At 35.0% G+C, this 20,652-nt stretch overlaps 1 protein-coding gene across 1 annotated transcript; it reads right to left on the bottom strand.

Moving 5' to 3' along the window:
* Positions 1-211: 211 nt before the first annotated feature.
* On the bottom strand, positions 212-1,861 carry LOC131037983 (UPF0481 protein At3g47200-like). Its single transcript, XM_057970275.2, has one exon. It carries the CDS (start codon positions 1,859-1,861, stop codon positions 212-214), a length of 1,650 nt encoding a protein of 549 aa, XP_057826258.2.
* Between the last annotated feature and the right edge of the window lie 18,791 nt (positions 1,862-20,652).

Raw genomic sequence — 20,652 nt, 5'->3', positions numbered from 1 at the left:
ACACGTATACTCATTCACACTTTCCACATGAAGTTTAAAAAAAAAGTCCAAATCTTTTATATGATAACCCTGAATAAAATATAGATAAGACTACTATCAATTAAGATATTATGCTTTATAAAGCAAGCTTAATTTGACCTAAAACTAGCCGCCGGTCACAAAGTAAACAATGATGACATATGTGCCCTAAATGAGGAAGAAAGATGGGAGTTCAATGGGAATAGGGGTTGCAAGTGAAAAACAGACACAAAACTTGCGCCACTGTCATTACAATTAGCAGCACGGCAGCCATGGAACCAGCAACCAGCCATGGCTTGGAAAAATAAGCACTAACGAACTCACTCCAAAGTTTCTTGTATTTTCTTCTTGTGTACTTATGCAGCCCTATTCTGACGTCATCAATTGCTTTGCAGCCCTTGACATGGGCCATCCCTATACCCAATTTGAAAAGATTAGCCAGTTTTTGGTTGCCTCCAATGAAATTGTTAATCACGTCTGCGTTTCTGAGCACTGCAACATCCTCCTCGTTGTCTATAAGCTCTTCAATAAGCAACGCAAACTGAGTTATTGGTTTCGTAGCGTACCCTCTAACGCCCACTTCCATGGCAATGACGCTACGCACGACTGAACATAACTCCAGCGTTACCTTGAATTGTGGTAAATACAATGTTGATGTTTTCTCATCAAACCTTATCGATCGAATGGCTGAAGAATATTCAAGCGATCTTGTTGAAGAATAGTCGAGCGATCTTGTTGAATCTTGCCCGACTGCCCTATTTCTATCTTTAATGAGCACTGCCTTGATCTTCACTCCTCCGCACACGAGTTCCGATGCTGTTGGGAGCTTCAGGTACACCATATCCACAGTGTTGGAAGGGATCCTATTGGAGGAGGAAGAGAACAAAGAAGGATTACACAAACGTCCACAAATAGCTTTGATTGAATCAACGCAGACCTGCCTGTGATTTTGAGACGGCGGTGGCAAATCTAGCAGTTCACCATCGGCGAAGGAGCTAAAATCGCTGCCCACCATTGAGCGGTAGACTACTTCGAGAACATGACTCTTACAATACATGTTGTAAGAAACCCTGGGTTTCCACATAAAAACTTCATGTCTAGCCGCTCTCCAAAGCAGCACATTCATTAAGTTTTCTACCTTTTGTTTTGCAGCTTCAGTAGAACCCATCTGGAATTTAAGGAGATCTTTCAAAATCCATAGAGGTATTTGGTTTTCAAATAGAAGTATATCAGTCATTAGTCTTTCTCTCATGGGATTTTGAACATCGGCATCAAACACTCCATCATATTTCCACTTGAATGCACCCACTTCCTCTTCATAAAAACATTGAACATACTCAAATTGACATCCTTGGGTTTCATATGAATGCTGAGCATTCCTGTTAACTTTTACATAATTAACAATAAATTCATAAACAAAACATGCATCCCTGGTGACCATCCATGCTAGTTCTGTAGAAGTAAGGGGAATATATTCACCATAGAAAGACCTTATCTTCTTCTCCTTGAACAGTATGTGCTGTTCAACAATTGATTTCATAGAAACGTGTGGAAAACTCCTCTGGATCCTCTTTTGCATCCTTCGAACTGCCTCAGATTTGGACTTTTCCATGCCTTGCAGCTCCTTCTTCCCGTAATGAAAAGGGCCAATGGAAACAAGATGTGGACTGTATAAATCATCTTTGGAGTATGGCGGTAGCCTTGGCACTCGGAAGATCTGACCAGAGCTTACATTAGGTATCTCCTCTTCATTCATTGTGAGATCATACCCCACTTGAATTACACAGCTGCTATCACTGGTGCAGCTCTGAGGGTTGCTCGATTTGATCTCAACTATTACCATCCCTGACCATTTAAATTTTTCAGTTGATAGGCGCTCCCTTATGAAATAAATTACATATATGCGGAGATTGAATGATTGAATGAAATACTTAAAACAGAGTGGCCAGTCAAATATCACTAATTTTCTTTGCACACATTTCTTTTTCATTGACCAGATTTTTCTCGTCCAATACTCTCAGTCCAAAGTTTTTTTATTTTTGGAAAAAAGAGCAAATTACGTATGCCTATTGCCATTCTCTTGATTGACCAGATTTTTCTGGTCCAATACTCTCAGTCACACGTTTCTATTGCTTAAAAGAATAACAAAGAAAAAAAACACGTCTAATGTATCTTCCAGTAGGTATTGTCGTGGATTAGCAAAGCCTTGCATCCTCTTGTTAAGACTTTTAAATCAGCGTGGAAGTAATTGTTCACTCACGTTGTTCAATTTTCATCAGATATACGAGTTGAAGAATTATTCGTCTACCGTCTAAGTTACCGCAGTCTAATAATAATGAAAAGTGACTACACTAATAGAAATGATTTCCTAATTTTTAAATTTAAATGTGAAGTCTTTTATTAGTTCTATATTATATCTATTGAATTTTATTTTTCTATTAATTGAATTAATCATTGAAACAAATTAATATTCTTTCTCAAAAATCATAATATCTATATTCAATTTTTATTTTGAGTAATTAAAAAAACATCTTTTTTTCTGTTTTGATTAGTTTTAATAAATACAAAAATTAATTTTACATATTTTAATTCATTTAATATATTAAATCAAATAAAAGATTAATTGGTTGAAACAATTTTGTGTAGTATTTAAGAAATTTGTCATCCATCCTATCCCCAGAACTAATTTTCATTAACGTGTTGACCAGTGTTGTCCTATTAGTCTTGTATTGCATTATTAGCTAATAGATGGCAATCTCTTTGTCATTTATATTGGGATTTTAAATAAAGGTTAAAATTAATTGATAGATTAATGTTTATGTGATAGCCTTGACATCATTCAAAAAATAAGTAGCAATAATATTATTTATTTTGGTCAACAATGGAAAATACTCCATTTTGCCTATCGAAATGTGTTGGAAAATATGGTGCAATAGTTACGTCGATAGAAATATATGCTTTGGCTAATATATTTGAGGGTAGACAAAAGTTGGAAGAAGAAAACATTGCCCTAATTAGGAGAAATTATTTAGAATATATTTGAGTTAATCTTGAAATACAGCGAAAAACTGAATATGAACAGACACAACTTATAATTTAAAATATCAAGCCATGCAAAATGTTCTAGTTAAGCATCATATTTCTCCACTTCCTTATTCAAAGTTTGTTGCAAGAGATTTGATTTAGGATGTTTATGAAGTGGAATACTTTGGGTAAATAATCTGGCAAAATGTCTAAAGTTCCTTTCCCACTTAATTGGAGACATTCATTAGCCTCTCCATTTGGGATTACAATGGTACACATAGGAAACAAATCTACATGAAGTACATGCACATTGGAAATTGCATATGAAATGGTGAGAGAGTTTATGGTCTAGAGGTTGTAGTTATGATAAAATATTTTCAAAGAAACATTATAGTATGTATTGTCTATTATTATTTTCTATTCCATATCCATATTTAGATGAGTTTTGATTTCAAGATTAAAGGAAGGGTAGGATAGGCTACTACAACCATTAGAAAAGTAAGGCTTTTCAAGTCTGTAAACTAAGTTTTTCTCATCTTGTTTTAGAGGAAACACGAGGTATGCTCACAACTATTGGTACAATTTTGTCAAAATATTAGGTGTTAAGGCAACAAGATCTATAATCGGCAAAAGAACAATGTTGTGTCACCTTTGGGGCTAACTGGCATAGTTTGGCTGAACTATTTTCTTGCTGTGTGGCACCCATTATTGTGGTCGTGGTGATTAGATGGCACCAAGAGTTCAACCAAACTCAATTATAACTGTCAAGAGCTCAACAAAACTCACCTATGTGTTAGGTGATGTGGAAGCAAAATTACCATTTTGTCTGTATTTTTGAAACTTTTCACTTCTATTATGTTTTCGTCAGGCAGAATAGTTTTTTAACAAAAACAAAAAATTCCTTTTTGTAGAGCTTGAAGTCGACAATATGGACATATTTTTTTTAATATTTTGATTAATTTTAATATTTTTATTATTGAAACATTGCAAGTAGGGTTTTTAAGTTAAAAAAAAGGTTGATTTGAAATTAGAAAAAATATTAAATGATATTTAAAATTTAAAAAAAAATTACTTTTCACTAGATGAGAGAATCTTCTCGAAAAGGGTATATTTTTTTTTTTTATATAATGATATATTTAGTAGACAAAAGGTGATGCCAAATAAAAACTACTAAATTTAGCTATGTTGGACTTTAAATATTATTACAAGAAAAGGATATATTGAAATTTTTTATTTTTTTATTTTTTTAGCACTGCATATATATGTCCTCTATTTGGAAGGATTAAAATAAGTAAAAAATAAGTTCATTTTCATTTTTTTTGGTGACACCGACTAGAACCCATAACTTTCAGTATTTTTTAGGAATAAAAAATCTTTCTTTAAATATATTAAAAAAATGTCATTTTTTTTAATTTAAAAAATAAAAAACATAAATTTCATTAATATTTCTACATTTCATCAATTTACACTATTTTAAAATTCAATTTAGAAATGTCACTTTTATGCGATTGAAGTTAAACAGTTTTAGTTGTGTTGGCCACTTCCTTTATAAAAGGGTGACACAATATTGTTCTTTTACAATATAACTATAGGAACATGCTCAACTACTCATTCATTTTCCTTATGAAGCCATCAACTAAAACACTTATGAGAACCTGACATTTGTAGTGTCAACAAGAGAAGAAAATTATTTTTAGTCAAAGTTGCTTTGATTACTCATATTGCAAGCATCTCAAATTCAAGATCTTGCAAGATGATAGTCAAGCTTGAGAACCATAAGGTATCTAGATATATTAGATCAATCAAATATACTAAAACATTGAATGACAATTTGGATATGAGAGTGGCAAAAAAGATGTAGTGAGATTTGGTAGGCATGTATGGTGCAAAATAAAAAGTTTGTGAGGGAAAAAGTATAATGGGTTTAATTTTTATTATATGGAATAAAAAGAAACTGTACCAACACTAATGCTTGCTAATTTCCTAATATATTTTGATGCATTGATGAGCCATGGTGGAAAATGATGGACAAACAAGAGCAAAACATGGTGTTATCTACTTCAACAATGTGTAGGTCGCTAACCAAGTCCGACATCCTAGTTCGGTTAATCTTGTAAAATGTTTCCTTAAATAAATCCATATTTTAATAACAAAACATACAACTAACCCACTAAGTTTTTAATTCTTCCTCACCTCCATGTGGTCACAACTACAACAACAAAGTATGTTATAGCATTCATGTTTGGGGAAACATTTCTACTCCCAAAAACGATGAGCTTCATACACAATTAGTGTAGCTCTATTTGTTAGGATCCAAAAGAAAAAGATTAAATTATTTCAATTTAATCAATTTCTAAGTAAGGTTACATGATATGTTTCAGACTTTAAAATTATTTGGAAGGCAAAAAATGTCCAAATCAAGATCATACAAGAATAATTTGAATAAGAAACCACTTCTAATTATCTCATATACTAAAATCAAAACAAAATAATTTCAAACATTAGATAAAAATTGAAGTAATCTAAGATCCTAATTTTTTTATATATGATTAAGAATGAAGAATCATAAACTATTCATAAATTGAAAGAAACCCTACAATCTTTGAAACCAAAACTGGACAGAAATCAACTTCAAAGCTCCCACTGTAAACAAAGCTAAAAGATGAATGCCTCTTTAACTCATCATTTACTTTAAATTTTGTTTTATGCAAGACTTTCTTCGTCATTCAAAATATCTTTTAAGCTATAATTCAATTATATTTTCTTCCATGATTATGAATTTCATTATGAGGTACGATTCTGCTGTGGTTTAGAGTTTGTAACATACCTATTACTGGTAGAGATCTTAATATCTATACAACAATCAAACGCAGATAACAAATTTTCCATATTCTATCAGATAGTTCATGTGCCTTGTCTATCCTTCCACATTTTGCGTATATGTCTACCAGGGCAGTTGCGACTATAACGTCTGACAAAAATTTTCTATCCTATATGTTTTGATGGATGTCTATATCGTGTTCCAAAGCTCCTATTTTGGCAAAAGTAGGGAGGATACTGGTATTGGTTGTGGAATTTGGCTTTGCACATGCCAATTGCATCTGGTTCAAAGTTTCTAAGGCTTTTTCAATAAATCCATTTTTCTCTGTGAAATAGTTCACGTGCCTTGTCAATGCTTCTACATTTTACATAAATGTCTATCAAAGCATTTCCAGCTATATAATATCTGGTAAAAATCCCCCACCCTCTATCCTTTGATGGATATCCATACCCTATTCCAAAGCTCTCGTTTTGGTGCAGGCAGGGTGGATGCTGTAAAACCTACCAATTGCATTTGCTTGAATGTTTCTTAAGGTTTTTGAACAATTCTATTTTGTTCATATCCTCCAGTCATTGCAGTTCATGAAACCACATTTCCTTGAGGCATTTTGTCAAACAGTACACGTACCTTGTACATGCGTCTAGATTTTGCATACATGTCTATTATCTAATCAAAAAACCCCTTCCATTATGGTGTTATAAATATTCATACCCTGGCAAAAAGATCTGATTTTGGCACAGAAAGGGAGGATGTTGGCAAAGATTTTGGAGTTTGGTTTCATACCTGCCAATTGCACTTTCTTAAAAGTTTCTCAAGCTTTATCAACAAATCCTTTTTATGCATATCCTGCAATCCATGAGACGACATCTTTTTGAGGCATTTTGTCAAACAACTCACATGCCTTATCTATGCTTGCACATTTTGCATTTATGTCTACCAAGGGAGTCGCAATTGTAAAGTCTGATAAAACCCGCCTTCCCTTATGCTTTGATCGATGTCCATACCCTATTTGAAAGCTCCCAATTTGGCAGAGGCAGGGAGGATGCTGGAAAAGGTTATGGAATTCTGATTTACACCTGCCAATTGCATTTCATTAAAAATTTCTAAAGCTTTATCAACACATCCATTCTATGCATATCCTGCAATGACTGCAGTCCATGAGATGACATCTCTTTGAGTCATTTTTTCAGATAATTCATGTGCCTTTCCATTCTTCCACATATTAATACATGTCTATCAGACAATTTACAACTATAATATCTGACAAAAACCCTCCTTACATTATGCTTTGATGAATGTCCATACTCTGTTCCAAAGCTCCCATTTGGGCATAGGCTGGGATCATGCTAGAAAATGTGAACATAGTGGGTTGGAAACCTGTTTGTTACATATACTGAAACAGTATGACTACCTCGTTAGGATATCTGTATCTTCTGTATGCTGGGATAATCGTATTCCATAAGGCGTTATCATGTTCTTTCACATCTTTCCTTGGCGTACATGGTAATAAGCTTATTATGAAAAGTTGTGCATGTAACAAGGAAATAAGAATAAATAGTGGATATTTTTGCCTTGTAGAAAGGGTGTTCTTAAGAATATAGGTATGAAATAGTTGGGGATCTGTGGAGTAGTCTTCAGAGGTTTGTGTGTAGCAAGTAGAATGTTCAACGTCTCCTTTCAAGTAGATTTAGATGGGTATTATTATCCACATGTGAAATATAGAAAAACTAATTTAGTCCTTATATAAAGGATCAAATAAAATTATTTTTACCATTTAATTTAAAATTATATTTTAAAAATTAAACTAAAATAAATAATTCAAATAATATTCAAATTACATAATAAATGTAAAATATTGTAAAAAATAAAATAAAACACTATGAAATTATAACTCTTCTATTTAAAATTCTCTTTTAAATGCAGAGGGGTGTAGTTTTCTTTTGCATATAAGATAAATTAAGTATATCTTTTATTTCTAAATCTAAATATTTATTTTTAAATAAATATATATTGTGAACCAAAAATCGCTAACAAGATCTAGTTTCCATTTTCTTTCAACTACACTCCACATCAAATATGAAGGGAAGAAAATTGAAGAATGAAAACTTGATGACCTAAAGCAGTGGAACTAGTCATAAACCAATAAGAAAAATGGATTAAATAGATACAAACTATTGTATACTTACTGAAAGAGCTAGAGAAAATTAATATTAAATCATCTTTGAAAGAAAAAATCTTTGTAATCTACAATGTTGGGGTTATGAACACTATAGAAGGTGATGAAATACTTAGGGTAAAATCAACTATTTAGGTGGTATAAGGATTGGGAATTTTCCTTCAAGAGAACTCTAGGCTATATTTTCTTTGAGCAAGGATTGGTGTGAACATCTCAAAACATCCATGGTATCAATGACACTTGAAATAGGTCTTACATCTCCTGAACAAATAAATATATTAGATTATGATGTTTTACAAGGATTCAATTGTGTAGTTTTTGAGTCAAACTCATTGCCTCATATTTCATGAGTAGTGGCTCACATAAAACCATATCTCATGACCATGAATTATCCACTTACCACTCATCACATCTAGATGATTGGACAAGCATAATGAATCAATCTGGAGAAAATTGTCTTAATGCGTAACCACTACTACTAAACTAGAATATTGATCAATAAGAAAAAGAACGAAAGCCCTTCATTAATAAAATAAAATTTTAGTGGGAATGAAACCCATCACTCACTGTTATTGTTTACTTTCAATGCCAAACTTTAGGGTCAATCAAAATTTCAATTGCTGTTAAAATGTAGGCTTGATTTTACCAATAAAAAAAACTTATAAAATCCTCTACATGAATCCACTTTTCTCAATGTTCGTTATATTTTCTTCTCTAAGTATTACAAAATGGAATTTCTTTGGCAATTGATTTTTTCTTTTTGATATTGTATAGAGATTATAGAATCTCTTCACAAAGCTAATGTTTTCTATTAAATAACATTTTCTCCTTATTACAATGATGCAGAGATGAATCCTACTAGCAATCCTTATGATTCCTTGGTTGTTGCAAGAAATGGAGCTCCTACAAGAATCATTACTATTGCAATATTGAATCCATACCAAAATAAATGGACAATTAAGGGTAAAGTCACTACAAAGAGCCAACTCCGGTATTTTAACAATGTAAGAGGAGATAGAAAAGATTTTAGTTTTGACTTGGTTGATTTTGATGATGGTGAAATAAGGGTAACATGTTTTAATGCTATTGTAAAACAACTTTATGGGTACATAGACATTGGGAAAGTGCTTACAATCTCAAAAGGGAGACTCAAACCTGCACAAAAAATTTCAGCCATTTAAAGAATGACTAGGAATTTTTTTTAGAAATTAATTTAATACTTGAGGTGCATTTGGAAGTGGATGGATTAATACCAAATCACTTGTTCCATTTTACACTAATAAGTGGAGTTGAGAAAAGCAAAAGAAATTCTATGGTTAATATTATTGGTGTTGTTTTATCAATGATCCAACAAGCATGATATTAAAAAAGAATGCCATATAATTGAGAAAAAAAATCTTGAAACGAAAGACATGTCAACTTGTATGGTGGAGTTAACAATGTGGCGTGGTTTCTACAATTAGGAAGGCCAACAACTTGAAGAAATGTGCAATTTAGGAAATTTTTATATTCCCTTTATAAAGGCTACATGAGTTAGTGATTTTGGTGGAAAATTTGTGAGAACAATTAGCACAACTCAACTTCTTATAAATCTAGATCTTATAAAGTCACAAAAATTGAGATCTTATAGAGTCATTTGAAATGGGAAGAGAGGGAGGAGTGAGGGGAACCTAAGAAGGAGGAGCAATGGTTTCTACAGAGGGATATGTTGAGGATGACAAGGAAGCAGATAATGTAGATGAAGATTATACTCTTTCCTTCCCCGCTCTACCTCTTGTCATGGTTCCTATTATGTTGAAGGTGTGTAGAGGAGAGAGAGCTGCAAGATATGCATGAGTGGGGGGGTGTAGAGTTAGGGGCTCTATCGCTAAGGGAGTGGAAGATGAAGTTAATGAGGATGCGAGTGATCCCCACCCCCTTTTGGTGGTTTCCATGGTTTTTGGTTTAATCTTTTCCCTATGGATGGCATGCAGAGGTTTGAAGATGTGTGGGAGCTGGAGACAATGCCTATACATTTGTAGAGGAGGCCCTAGGGTCTGGATTTCAGGCAGGAAAGATGTTGTTGGTGTTGCAGATGAGGTCAATGTTGTTGGAAATATGGTTGAGGTGGGTTTAGGCTACCTGCCTCCCTACTTTTTCCTTTGGTCCTGTATTTGTGGGTGGGTGCCCCCATTTTTCTTCTTCTTTATTCAAGCTTTGGTTGTCCCCGTTCTACCAACTGTGGCCCTCCTTGTTGGCTTATATCAACTTTTTTAGCTTGAGGGATCTAGCTAGGGTTTCAATTTGGTGGGGTTTCCCTTTGACCCTTATGTGTGCCTCAATAGGATCCATATATTGGTTCCTATGTTCATTTTCGAGAAGAGTTTTATATTTCATGTCATTAATTTTGAGGCTTTTCTCAATGGCCATATGGAGGTGGACTCTTCTTGTTGGTATGGGTTTGAAAGGGACTTCAATTACCCTTTCTATTGACTTGGTGTTGATCTTGCATATTGAGGTGGAGATTTTTGTGGTATCCTAAATTATGCCTAGTGCATTTATGACACTTACGCATGGCGCCTATTGCATCAATGACGAACTCATGATCAAAATCCCACCACTTTTGCATCATGAGCCCCGAAGACAAAGTGCCTTTGTTTTCCCTAAAAACTCATTTTGAGAAGATGACAACATGACATGTAGATGTCTACATGCTGCACTAATGTCCTGATGAATCCATGAAATCTCACATCCTGCAAATAATTAGATGCCTTATGATGCATGTCCCTAGGCTCACTTTCAGTCATAACGACTCTTCACACTTCTTTCTAGTTTAAAACCCCTTCTTTGCTAATTTGGAGGGGTTCATCTTGCCTTTCTTTGCTCCACTCTCTTGGTTACTCTTAGCTCTCTTTGATCTCTTGATAGTCTCTTGAATTCTCTAAAAACACTATCAAACTCTCTCTATCTACAATGCTCTTGTAACTATCTTACAACAACAAGAACCTATCTCAAGCTTCATCATGCTCATATCTCAAAAATTTGGATTTGGCTATATGCCTTGTCTTCTCTTTATCATTTATCTATATTTTATCATTGTATGCAATTTATCTATCATATCTTTAAATGTATCTATCATCTAGGCACATTTAACTTATCATTTTTTAATTTTTTATCTAATTGCAATAGGGGTTTGCTTCCATTAAGAGGAGTATAGTTTCTATTTGCAGTTTTATCCATTATCTTTTATCCAACCTATATATCTAGCTATCTGTGGATCTAGAAACACTAAAACAGGGATCTGACTGAGGCAGGCCCCTATACAGCCCCAACATTTTCCCCCATCTCCATTTGTGCAGGTGACGAACAGGTTTTGGGTGGTTGCAAAGAATTTTGTGTTCTTTAGTTAGAATTTGTGTTCTCAAGTCATGCAGATGATAGTGTGTCATGCTTGCGTCCATGCACTGCTTTGGCATCCAAAACGCGAGACCTTCCTAGCTCTTTGGTATAACTTATTTTTAGTCTTGCACCTCCCTCTTAATTCAGATTTTTATATTTCATCATCTTTGCATGTTGATAGTTTACTTCATTTCTCTATTATTATAGTTTTTATTTTGTTGTTATCCCCTGGCTTACCCTTAGCACCAGTTTAAGTGAGGTAGCGCTGGATCTATTTGTCCTCTAAGATTCATCATCTTAAAGGTAACAAATATCATACTCTACATTTTGGTGAACCCAACGTGCATGCCTAATTTTGGATGATCTTTTTCTCTTAGAGTTTGATGCCTTTGACAAGGCATTCTCCAAGGATGATTTTGATGTGGGATGTGGTTTTAGATGACTTCTTAGAAGAACCTCTTCCCAAAAAATATGTAAAAGAAGTGTCATCCTCCATAACATCCTCATTCAAAAATAACAACTCCATGAATGTTATTGTTGTTTATGTGGCCCCTCAACAACCAAAGAGACCTTATATTCATGTGAGCATAGCAAGTCCTTCTTCAAAGAAAGTTAAAACCATTAATGAAAAAGCTTTTAAAGGAAAAACTTTTGATTTATACATGAGGTATACACAATCTATACAATAATCTTACAACACCATTTCTCATACTTATAATACTTGAAGGAATAAACAAAATTTTGATCAACAACAAGTTTCTTTACCACCTTCTCAATCTAGCCTTCCTCAAGTGCCTTTATCGGTAGAAAAGTGACCAAGTGGTTACGATCTGATTAAGAAACTTAAGGGTCCTCCCACTAAGATCTCACTATGGTATTTAATTTGAACTGCTCTGATGTACAAAGGTATGCTACATGAAGCTTCAGAAAATATTTTACTACCCTCTTCTACGGGGCCAGCAGATGTGAATGCATTGATGAATCACATTCATGCAGATTCAACGAATATCACTTTCTATCCTCATGAGATTACATGTCCAGAAGTTAGAAATTTGGTAGATCATCTAATGATAATTGTTCATGTGAATGGTGTTGGTATTAGATGAAAAATTATGGATATAGGCTCTACACTTAATTTTTGTGGCCTGGATTTGTTACCAAAAATCAAGGTGGATCTAGACTTTTTGGAAGCATCTTCCTTGTTTATCTGAAGGTTTGACAATAGTGGTAAAACCATTGTACGAACCATCATATATCCTTGAAGGTTGGGCATGTTACTATCTCAACCCTTGTACATGTGATGCCAGGTCCTTTGTTTTATAACCTCTTTTTGGGCTGATCATGGCTTCATGCTTTGGGAGTTGTATCATCTAGACTTTATGGATCTATGTAGTTTGTAGCTAACAAAAAAGTTGTCACAATCAAGGCTAACCCTAAAGCTATGCACCTTTGTCAAATAGCAGTAGTGGGTCAAGCCTCGGTTGTGCCTTCTTTTAAAAATTAAATACTTACCTTGTCCTCTTCAGTGATGACTATTGGCATTGAAGTTGTCATTGATGTCAACATGTATGTGTGCAAGGCTGATGAAGTTGTAGAAGAGTGACATTGTTGCCATTGATGCCACTATCAACTAGGTAGGTCAACTTGCAGGTAGCAGATGTAGTAGAAGAGATCACAGTGATTAGATTGATGGATTAGGTTGATGGATCAGGTTGATGAATTATTGCAGACTCCCACAATTCCATGTGACATGTCTATGGAGTTCCTATTAGATGTCCTAAAGCTGGGAGTGTGAAAACATGTATATCGCCAAGGCCCCATTGTGTTATACCAATCATATTATGATCTGATAAATAAGAAATACAAGCAATATTGGGATCACTATACTGATCAAGTGTTGTGTAGATGAAGTGATCATATCATAATATCTTATCTGATATCGTGTCATGTGGAGGAAAGTTTTATCAACATAAGTCATGCCGATGTCAAGTTGTGTGCAATTTATATCATATTGGAACAACTAATAAAGACAGTGTAATGAGTTTATGTTATACTAATAGAACTAACTACTTTTATATCATCGTATCAAAATAGCCTATGCTAACAAGGAGATCAAGGGTGTGTTTAAGAATAGCTACTAAAGGCAGGATGACTAATTTCCTCTATGTCGATAGACTAAACTATTCTGACATTTGCCTATCAGAATACCCTATGCCGATGCAAACATCATTGGATCACATATAAGATTTGGATAGCTATTCCGACAAAGGAGAACAAAGAGAAGACTCCCTGGTAAGGTCATCGGAATAACATATGTCAATCTGTTGAAGGACTGTGGATATGTAATTTTAGAGTAACTATGCCAACGTATGTTCAGGCTGGGTCATCGGAATGGGTTGTCTTGATGGGTTATTATCGAAATTTTAATTCGATAGTGTTAACTATTTTGATGGGATACCTTATGCCGATGAAGCTTGTCACTGAGGATTTTGAGTTTTGGGGTAACCTATGCCGATAAAGGTGAGTGGACAGTGTGGAATCGAAATAACTTATTCTATTGATCTAACATGTTTTTCCTATGCCGATAGTTATAACCATTCCAATGAGTGGTCATTTGGCCTGAAGTCTTTCAACTTAGGATAATATATGCCGATAAGGTCAATCAACATGGAGATTATGCTTCGAGATAGCCTATGGCGACAAGTGTAATCAGAGTTGAGTTTTTCATCAGAATAACCAATATCGACGAAAGGAACCAAAGGCTCACATGGTCATCTACATAGCTAGTGAAAGCGAAATAGAGGCAAGTGGTCATTCTGATAGTTAAAGCTATTCCGATAGAGATTCAAGGAGATGCATCAGAATGAGACAACCCAATACGAGTAACATGGAAAAAGAGTGGATCCGCATAGGTGTTTATAGTCAACCCGATGCATTTGCAGAGCCTATCTCCAAGCAACCCAATAGTCCACATAAGCCTTGACCAAGTCTGACCTGATGACATCGCCTGTACGGAGTGAATTAGAGGATGCCTATCAAAAAGATGAAAGGGCTATTTTGCCAATAGAATTGAAGATTGTAACCAACTTTGCAGCCCTATTTGTGATTTGATAGACTCAAAGTTCCACAAGTATGCCAACTAGGATTAATAGAGAAACCTGGATGTTGAATGTGATGACATGTATGCTCCGGGTGGTCAAACATAAATGCAAGGTTGTTGAACAAGGTGTTGATGGTCTAATGAAGCTATGATTGATCCAAATAGGGCAATTAGTTGGAGAATTCATTCATGGTGGATCTGTAGCTGACTGGTGTGTAGCTCAAGAACATCAGAATATCTTCACTCTACAAGATGTCTAGGCTAGAAGTAGGTGAAGATTACTAAAGATAGTAATCAAAATCTAGTGTTTGAACTAAAAAAGAAAGCTGTTGCAATTAATGATGATAGGCAAAAAATCTGTGGAGAAGATTTCGAAGATCAAATCTACCTAATCTATTAGATGTACATTTTAATTTCATCTCTCAGTGAGAATGTATGCATTCTCTCAAGAAAAAGTGTGAATGTGTATATGGCTGATGTGGGTGAGAATGTGGTGCATGGAATTGCCACGATGACGATTATGATCTAGTCCTCCTGGTTGAATCTAGCAGATCAATGTCTAAGATTCAAAATTAATCATGCACATAGGTGTCAATGATCAATCCAATGTGAACAGAAGAGCATAATGGTGAATGTGATATAACAGGGATTGTTTCCTTGCTGCGAGTGAATTGTGAAAAATTTGCTATGAAGTTAGACTCTAGGTGAGAAGAGAAAGCTATGAGTTGTTGTAGAACAAGAGATAGACTAATGTATGTTGGTGTGAGTGGGTTGCTGATCAAGGAAGAAGGTTGTCGCCAAAAAAAGAGGTTGAAAAAAAAGAGTAGATAGAGAGAGCGGTGAGAAGTTGCAGAAATAGAATAGAGGAGAGAAATTTTGAATAGAGTAGAGAGTATGGAAGTATGTCTATAGAGAATGGAAGAGTGAATAGATAAGAGAGTGTAGAGACTAAGCCATAGAAGGGCAGACCTGAGCATGAATTAGAGAGTGACAGAGACCTGATCTAAAAATTGCAGAGCTAGAGCGGACATAATAGTAAGGTAGAAAGTAGAGATTATGAAGAGAACATAGCATGGATCGGAGTGCAAAGAGCCAAGATAGCTAGAGGCTACAAGAGATTGAGCAAAGGTTGAAAGAGCAACAAAAAGAGAGAAGAGAAAAGAACAAGTAGAGAGCTAAGATTGAGGCATTAAGACCCGAGGACAAAAGAGAGTCAATCAATCTCAAGAGCATATTAGAAAGGTGTTGCAAAACCTCATTTGCAACTAGGTACATAATTTTTATTTGTTATTTGTACTCATTGTAATCTCTGAGTGGGTGCTCAGAGCTAGGGGTTGGTGCTCTTTTAGCTTGTATCCCATAAACTGTAGGGGTTGGTTCTCCTTGGGTTGGTGCTTCTTTGGGCTGGTGCCCATAAAATTTGTAACCAATGTATTTATTATGAGGCTGGATTGGAGAAGTAGACTCCAGTAGCATTTCTCATCAAGGATTTTCCCCACCATGGGTTTTTCTCTTACATTCTGGTGTTATGGATATGTCTCTTATGTGTGTGTTCTCATGTATTTGATACCTCTACTGATTTCTTTTTAATTAAAGTTATTAATACTTAGATCTTTTAGAAGCTGAAAGTTTTTATTGACTACCACTATTTCACCACCCTCTCAGTCATCCATTGTGTTCCAACAATAAATTCTACCTCTATTTCCTCCCCTAAAAAGGAAGAGAAGAAGAAGGAGGAAGTTCCTAAAAAGAAAGATTTTGTGAAGGATAAATCGCTTAGGGAGTAGGATTCTCTAAAAGAGGATTCCCTGAAAAACAAATCTCCTCAAGGTGCAAGCCTTCGAGTCTACTCCTATTAAGTCTTCTACAACTAAATCACCTTCTCCATCAAAGATAAATGAATGATAGGGTGATGATTGGGGTACCTTATATTTCAATGACTCTCATGTTGGTGAATATAATTTGAATCCCATCCATGTGAAGTTTCCTACGATTTCATTCACTTTGGCTACAAAAGATGACTCTGAATCCATAAACATAGGTGATTCTTATCATGTTGATCACCTTTTCTACATGAAACCTCATTCATTTAAGGAGTTGCATGATATTTATAGTCCTTGATATAAGCTTGTGTCACAAATCATTTATGATGGAAAAATTTGTTGACCTAATAATCAGGGCATTTGAATTCCTTTGGAAGCCGAACCTCGTCACCACAATACTAGATTAGGGTATCACCATATCGGTCGAAGGATGAAACTATGGTTAATTGTTATCATGATTTTGGTTGACCCTCTTACTCTTAAGCTTATTCATCCTGAACTTATTAACAACACAACATCACTTAAGTAAATTCCCCCATACCTCATTCTTTTAGAAGAGTCCTTGAAGGAATTCTTAGGCGCGCATGAGAATTTTCCATCTTATCACCACAAACATTGATTTGCTTACTATTTAAATACCCAAGCATACTTTGGGGAATCCATTGAGGAAAGGGCACCCTTATCTTATAACAAAGAACGTATACCTACATCTCATCTAGAAGATTGTAGTGTACTCCTTAGTGGGGAAAATATTGATGTCATTATGAGTAGTAAAACTCTTGACAAGGCCATCAAAGTCAAAAAATGTTTATCTTCTAAAGAGTTCATGGAGTATTTTGATATTTGACACCAATTCGTTGACATCTTTTCTTTGTCTTATAAAGAAATGCCAAGCATTGATTAGTCAATTGTAGTACATAATATTGTACTTAACCTCGATCCTAAACCTATGAAATAAAAGATGAATCCTTAGGTGGCCTTATTAGTCAAGACAAGATTACAAAAGCTTTTATAAGATGGATTTATCCATCCTATCAACTATTCACCTTGGATCTCGAACATAATCCATGTTAGAAACCCTGATGGTTGAATCTGCATCTGCATTGACTTTTGAGATATGAATAAAGCTTCCCTCAAGGATGAATTTTCACTCTTTAATACTGACATGATCGCAGATTCAACTACGAGTTATGCTTTGCTCTCTTTCATGGACTATTTTTGGGGGTACAACTAGATTCACATTAATTTGAAATATCAGTATAAAACTACCTTCACAATTCCTTGGGGAACCTTTTGCTATGTTGTCATTTCATTTGGGTTGAAAAATGCAAGAGAAACCTATCAACAAGCTATGACCTTGATATTACACAATTTCATCCATAAAATATTGAAAGACTATGTCCATGATATATTGGTAAAATCTATCGCTTGTCAAGTGCATGTTGGAAATCTTCAATTAGTCTTTGAAAGGATTCAATTATACAAGATGAGGCTGAATCCCCTTAATGTATTTTTAGTGTGGATGTCGGGTTAATTTTGGGATTCATTGTCTCTCGCTGAGGAATTGAGATAGACACTCTTAAAATTGATGCAATTGTAAACATGCCTCGACCTAGAATATCTCCCAGCTCCGTAGTTTGCAAGGGAAGATTCAGACCATTCATAGGTTTGTGGTGCAATTGGCTGATTGTACCCTTACTTTCACATGAAAAATAAGAGTTAATGATCATATCCTTAAATGGATTGAGGAATGCGAGGAAGCTTTTGATTCTATTAAAAATTGCTTGGCTAATCCTCCTATCCTAGTGTTGGTTATGTCTAATAGAACTTTCTTTTTGTATATATCCACCTTGTCTCATGCTCTATTAGCTCTGTTAGATTAATGTGATGATGAAGGTCGGGAGAGAGTAGTCTATTACATTAGTCATACTTTGATGGAATATGATACTCGATATTATGATGTGGAAAAACAATGTCTAGCTCTCATCTTTGCAACATAGAAGTTAAGGCCTTACATCCTTCATGAAAAAGCATGAGTTATTTCTAAGAATGATATCCTTAAGAATATCTTCTTAAAGCCTAATCTTTTAGGAAAGTTGGCTAAGTGGGTAATGCTACTCTCTGAGTTTGACCTGAAGTTCATAACCTAGAAGGCCATGAAAGGGAAAGTAATTGCTAATCAGTTGGTTGATGCCCCATCTAAAAAATGTTTTCCTACTTTAGATCTCCTCCTCGATGAAGATGCATTAACCATTGATCAATAACCCATGTGGAACTTGTATTTTTACAGATCGAGATGTCAGACTAGTTTAGGAGCGAGTGTGGTTTTGGTCTTGCCCAAAGGAAAACCAATCCCTCTTTCATTTCATTTAGAATTTCATTACACTAAAAACATCATTTACTACGAAGCCTTTATTGATGAGTTGCATGTCGATATTGCCATGAATGTGAAACATATCCACATCCATGGAGATTTTGAGCTTATTGTGAATCAAGTTACATGTGCATATCATGTTAATCTGCTAAAGTTATCTCAATATAATGATTTAGTATAACTATACTGAAATATTTCACTACTTATACAATGGACAGTATTTCATGGAGAGAAAAATGTCATGCAAATGCAATGGGAAGTGTTGCTTCCCTTTTAGGCCCAGACTTTGGTTAGGACGAATATCATTTTGAGGTAAAAATCCTTCACTCTTCGACTATAACTAATCAAACTCAATTTGATAGTTTCATGTGTGCTCACATCAATTCAAGAGAATGGTTTGCACACATTTACATTTATAAAAAAACTAAAAGCTTTTCTGATGACACCAGGAAGATCTCACGTTTAAGAATTTAGAAGTTGGCCGCTCGCTATATCCTCTTATCCAACCTCCTTTATCGAAATTATTATAATGGTCTTCTTTTACATTATTTGAAAAAAGATGAGATACCCTTTCCCTCTAGGATGCTCATTCAGGTTCCGGAGGTGGGCATTTTGGGGGAAAATATTTGATCGATAAGATGATTCACATGAAATATTATTGGAAAACAATAGAACAAGATTCCTTTTCCTTTTTCAAGAAACGCCCCCAATATCAACAACATAATAATTTGATTCAGGCTCCCGCACATGAACTCTAAACTCAAGCTTCTTCATTTCCTTTTCAGACATGGGGATGTTGAACACAGAGTACCACTGAGAGGGGGGGTGAATTAGTGGTTCCTAGTTCTATTCTTTTTCTGAACTAAATTGAAAAAATCAATAATGTACTTAATCACATAGACAGTCAAAATCGTAATATAAGAAAGAAAGTCAAAGTGACCGTGCACACACAACCAACTCACAACACCAGATTTACGAGGAAAACCCAATATGGGGAAAAACCTCGGTGAGAAAAATTGTTGAAGTCTACTGCTTCAATTCAGCCTCACAGTAAAACACAGTTACAAAGTTTAGGGCACCAACCCAAGGAGCACCAACCCCTGCACCAATCTCCAACTTGGCAATGTATATTGAAAAACTATTTGAGTACAATTTAGGCTTCTTACTGCAAATGAATTCTGTAGCTCTTGAATCAATAAACTTTCTGTTATCTTTCTCTCCTTCTCACACATAGTTTCTCAGTACACTTTGTCACACTGGGACGTTGCCTGCTCTGCCATGCCTTACCGATAAGGCTCAACTGGTCGACTATGAAATTATCAGTAGATTCCTCTGACCAGTCTTCCTACTTACTCACACTATCACTTGATCAAAACCACTTCTTGATTTTTCTTCTTTCAACTCCTCTCCACACCACTTTCTTTCCTAAAGCATCATCAATTTTCTGTACATTGCTCCATTTTCTTATAAGATGATTTCCTGTCCAAAAAAAATTCAAAATCTAGGCGGTTAGGGTTTCTTCACCATCTTTGAGGAAAATCAAACCTAGTCAGATCTTGCAAGATCTAGTCTCCTTGAAGTCCATCAGTTCATCTCCATCATTTCCATGCTTTTTAAGACATGTTTTACAGACAGGGGAAACACAATCCTTTATATAGATTTACATCTATCAAATTGCTATTAACTCCTCTGTTGTTTTCTTCTTGAAGTATTCTTTCAATCTGATCTTCTTGCTTTGATCCAGACACCAACTACTCCCCTGATCTTCCTTTGTCATTCCTTCTTCCTCAAGCCGCAATCAGTCTGATGCAATCCCTTGATTTGCGATTTCTTTATTAATAGCGAATATCTGTTTCATCAACCATGTGGATGAGGCTTCACCAACCACACCCTACTTGCCACCTCAACTTCACACTAATAACATGACTTTTCAATTTT

Source organism: Cryptomeria japonica, chromosome 11 (genome assembly GCF_030272615.1).
Source record: "Cryptomeria japonica chromosome 11, Sugi_1.0, whole genome shotgun sequence".
Lineage (NCBI taxonomy): Eukaryota > Viridiplantae > Streptophyta > Pinopsida > Cupressales > Cupressaceae > Cryptomeria > Cryptomeria japonica.
This window is presented reverse-complemented; position numbering and strand designations above follow the sequence as displayed.

Bases quoted from the DNA above. Each gene is read 5' to 3' on its own strand.
- LOC131037983 (XM_057970275.2), bottom strand. From the start codon at position 1,861: ATGGTAATAGTTGAGATCAAATCGAGCAACCCTCAGAGCTGCACCAGT.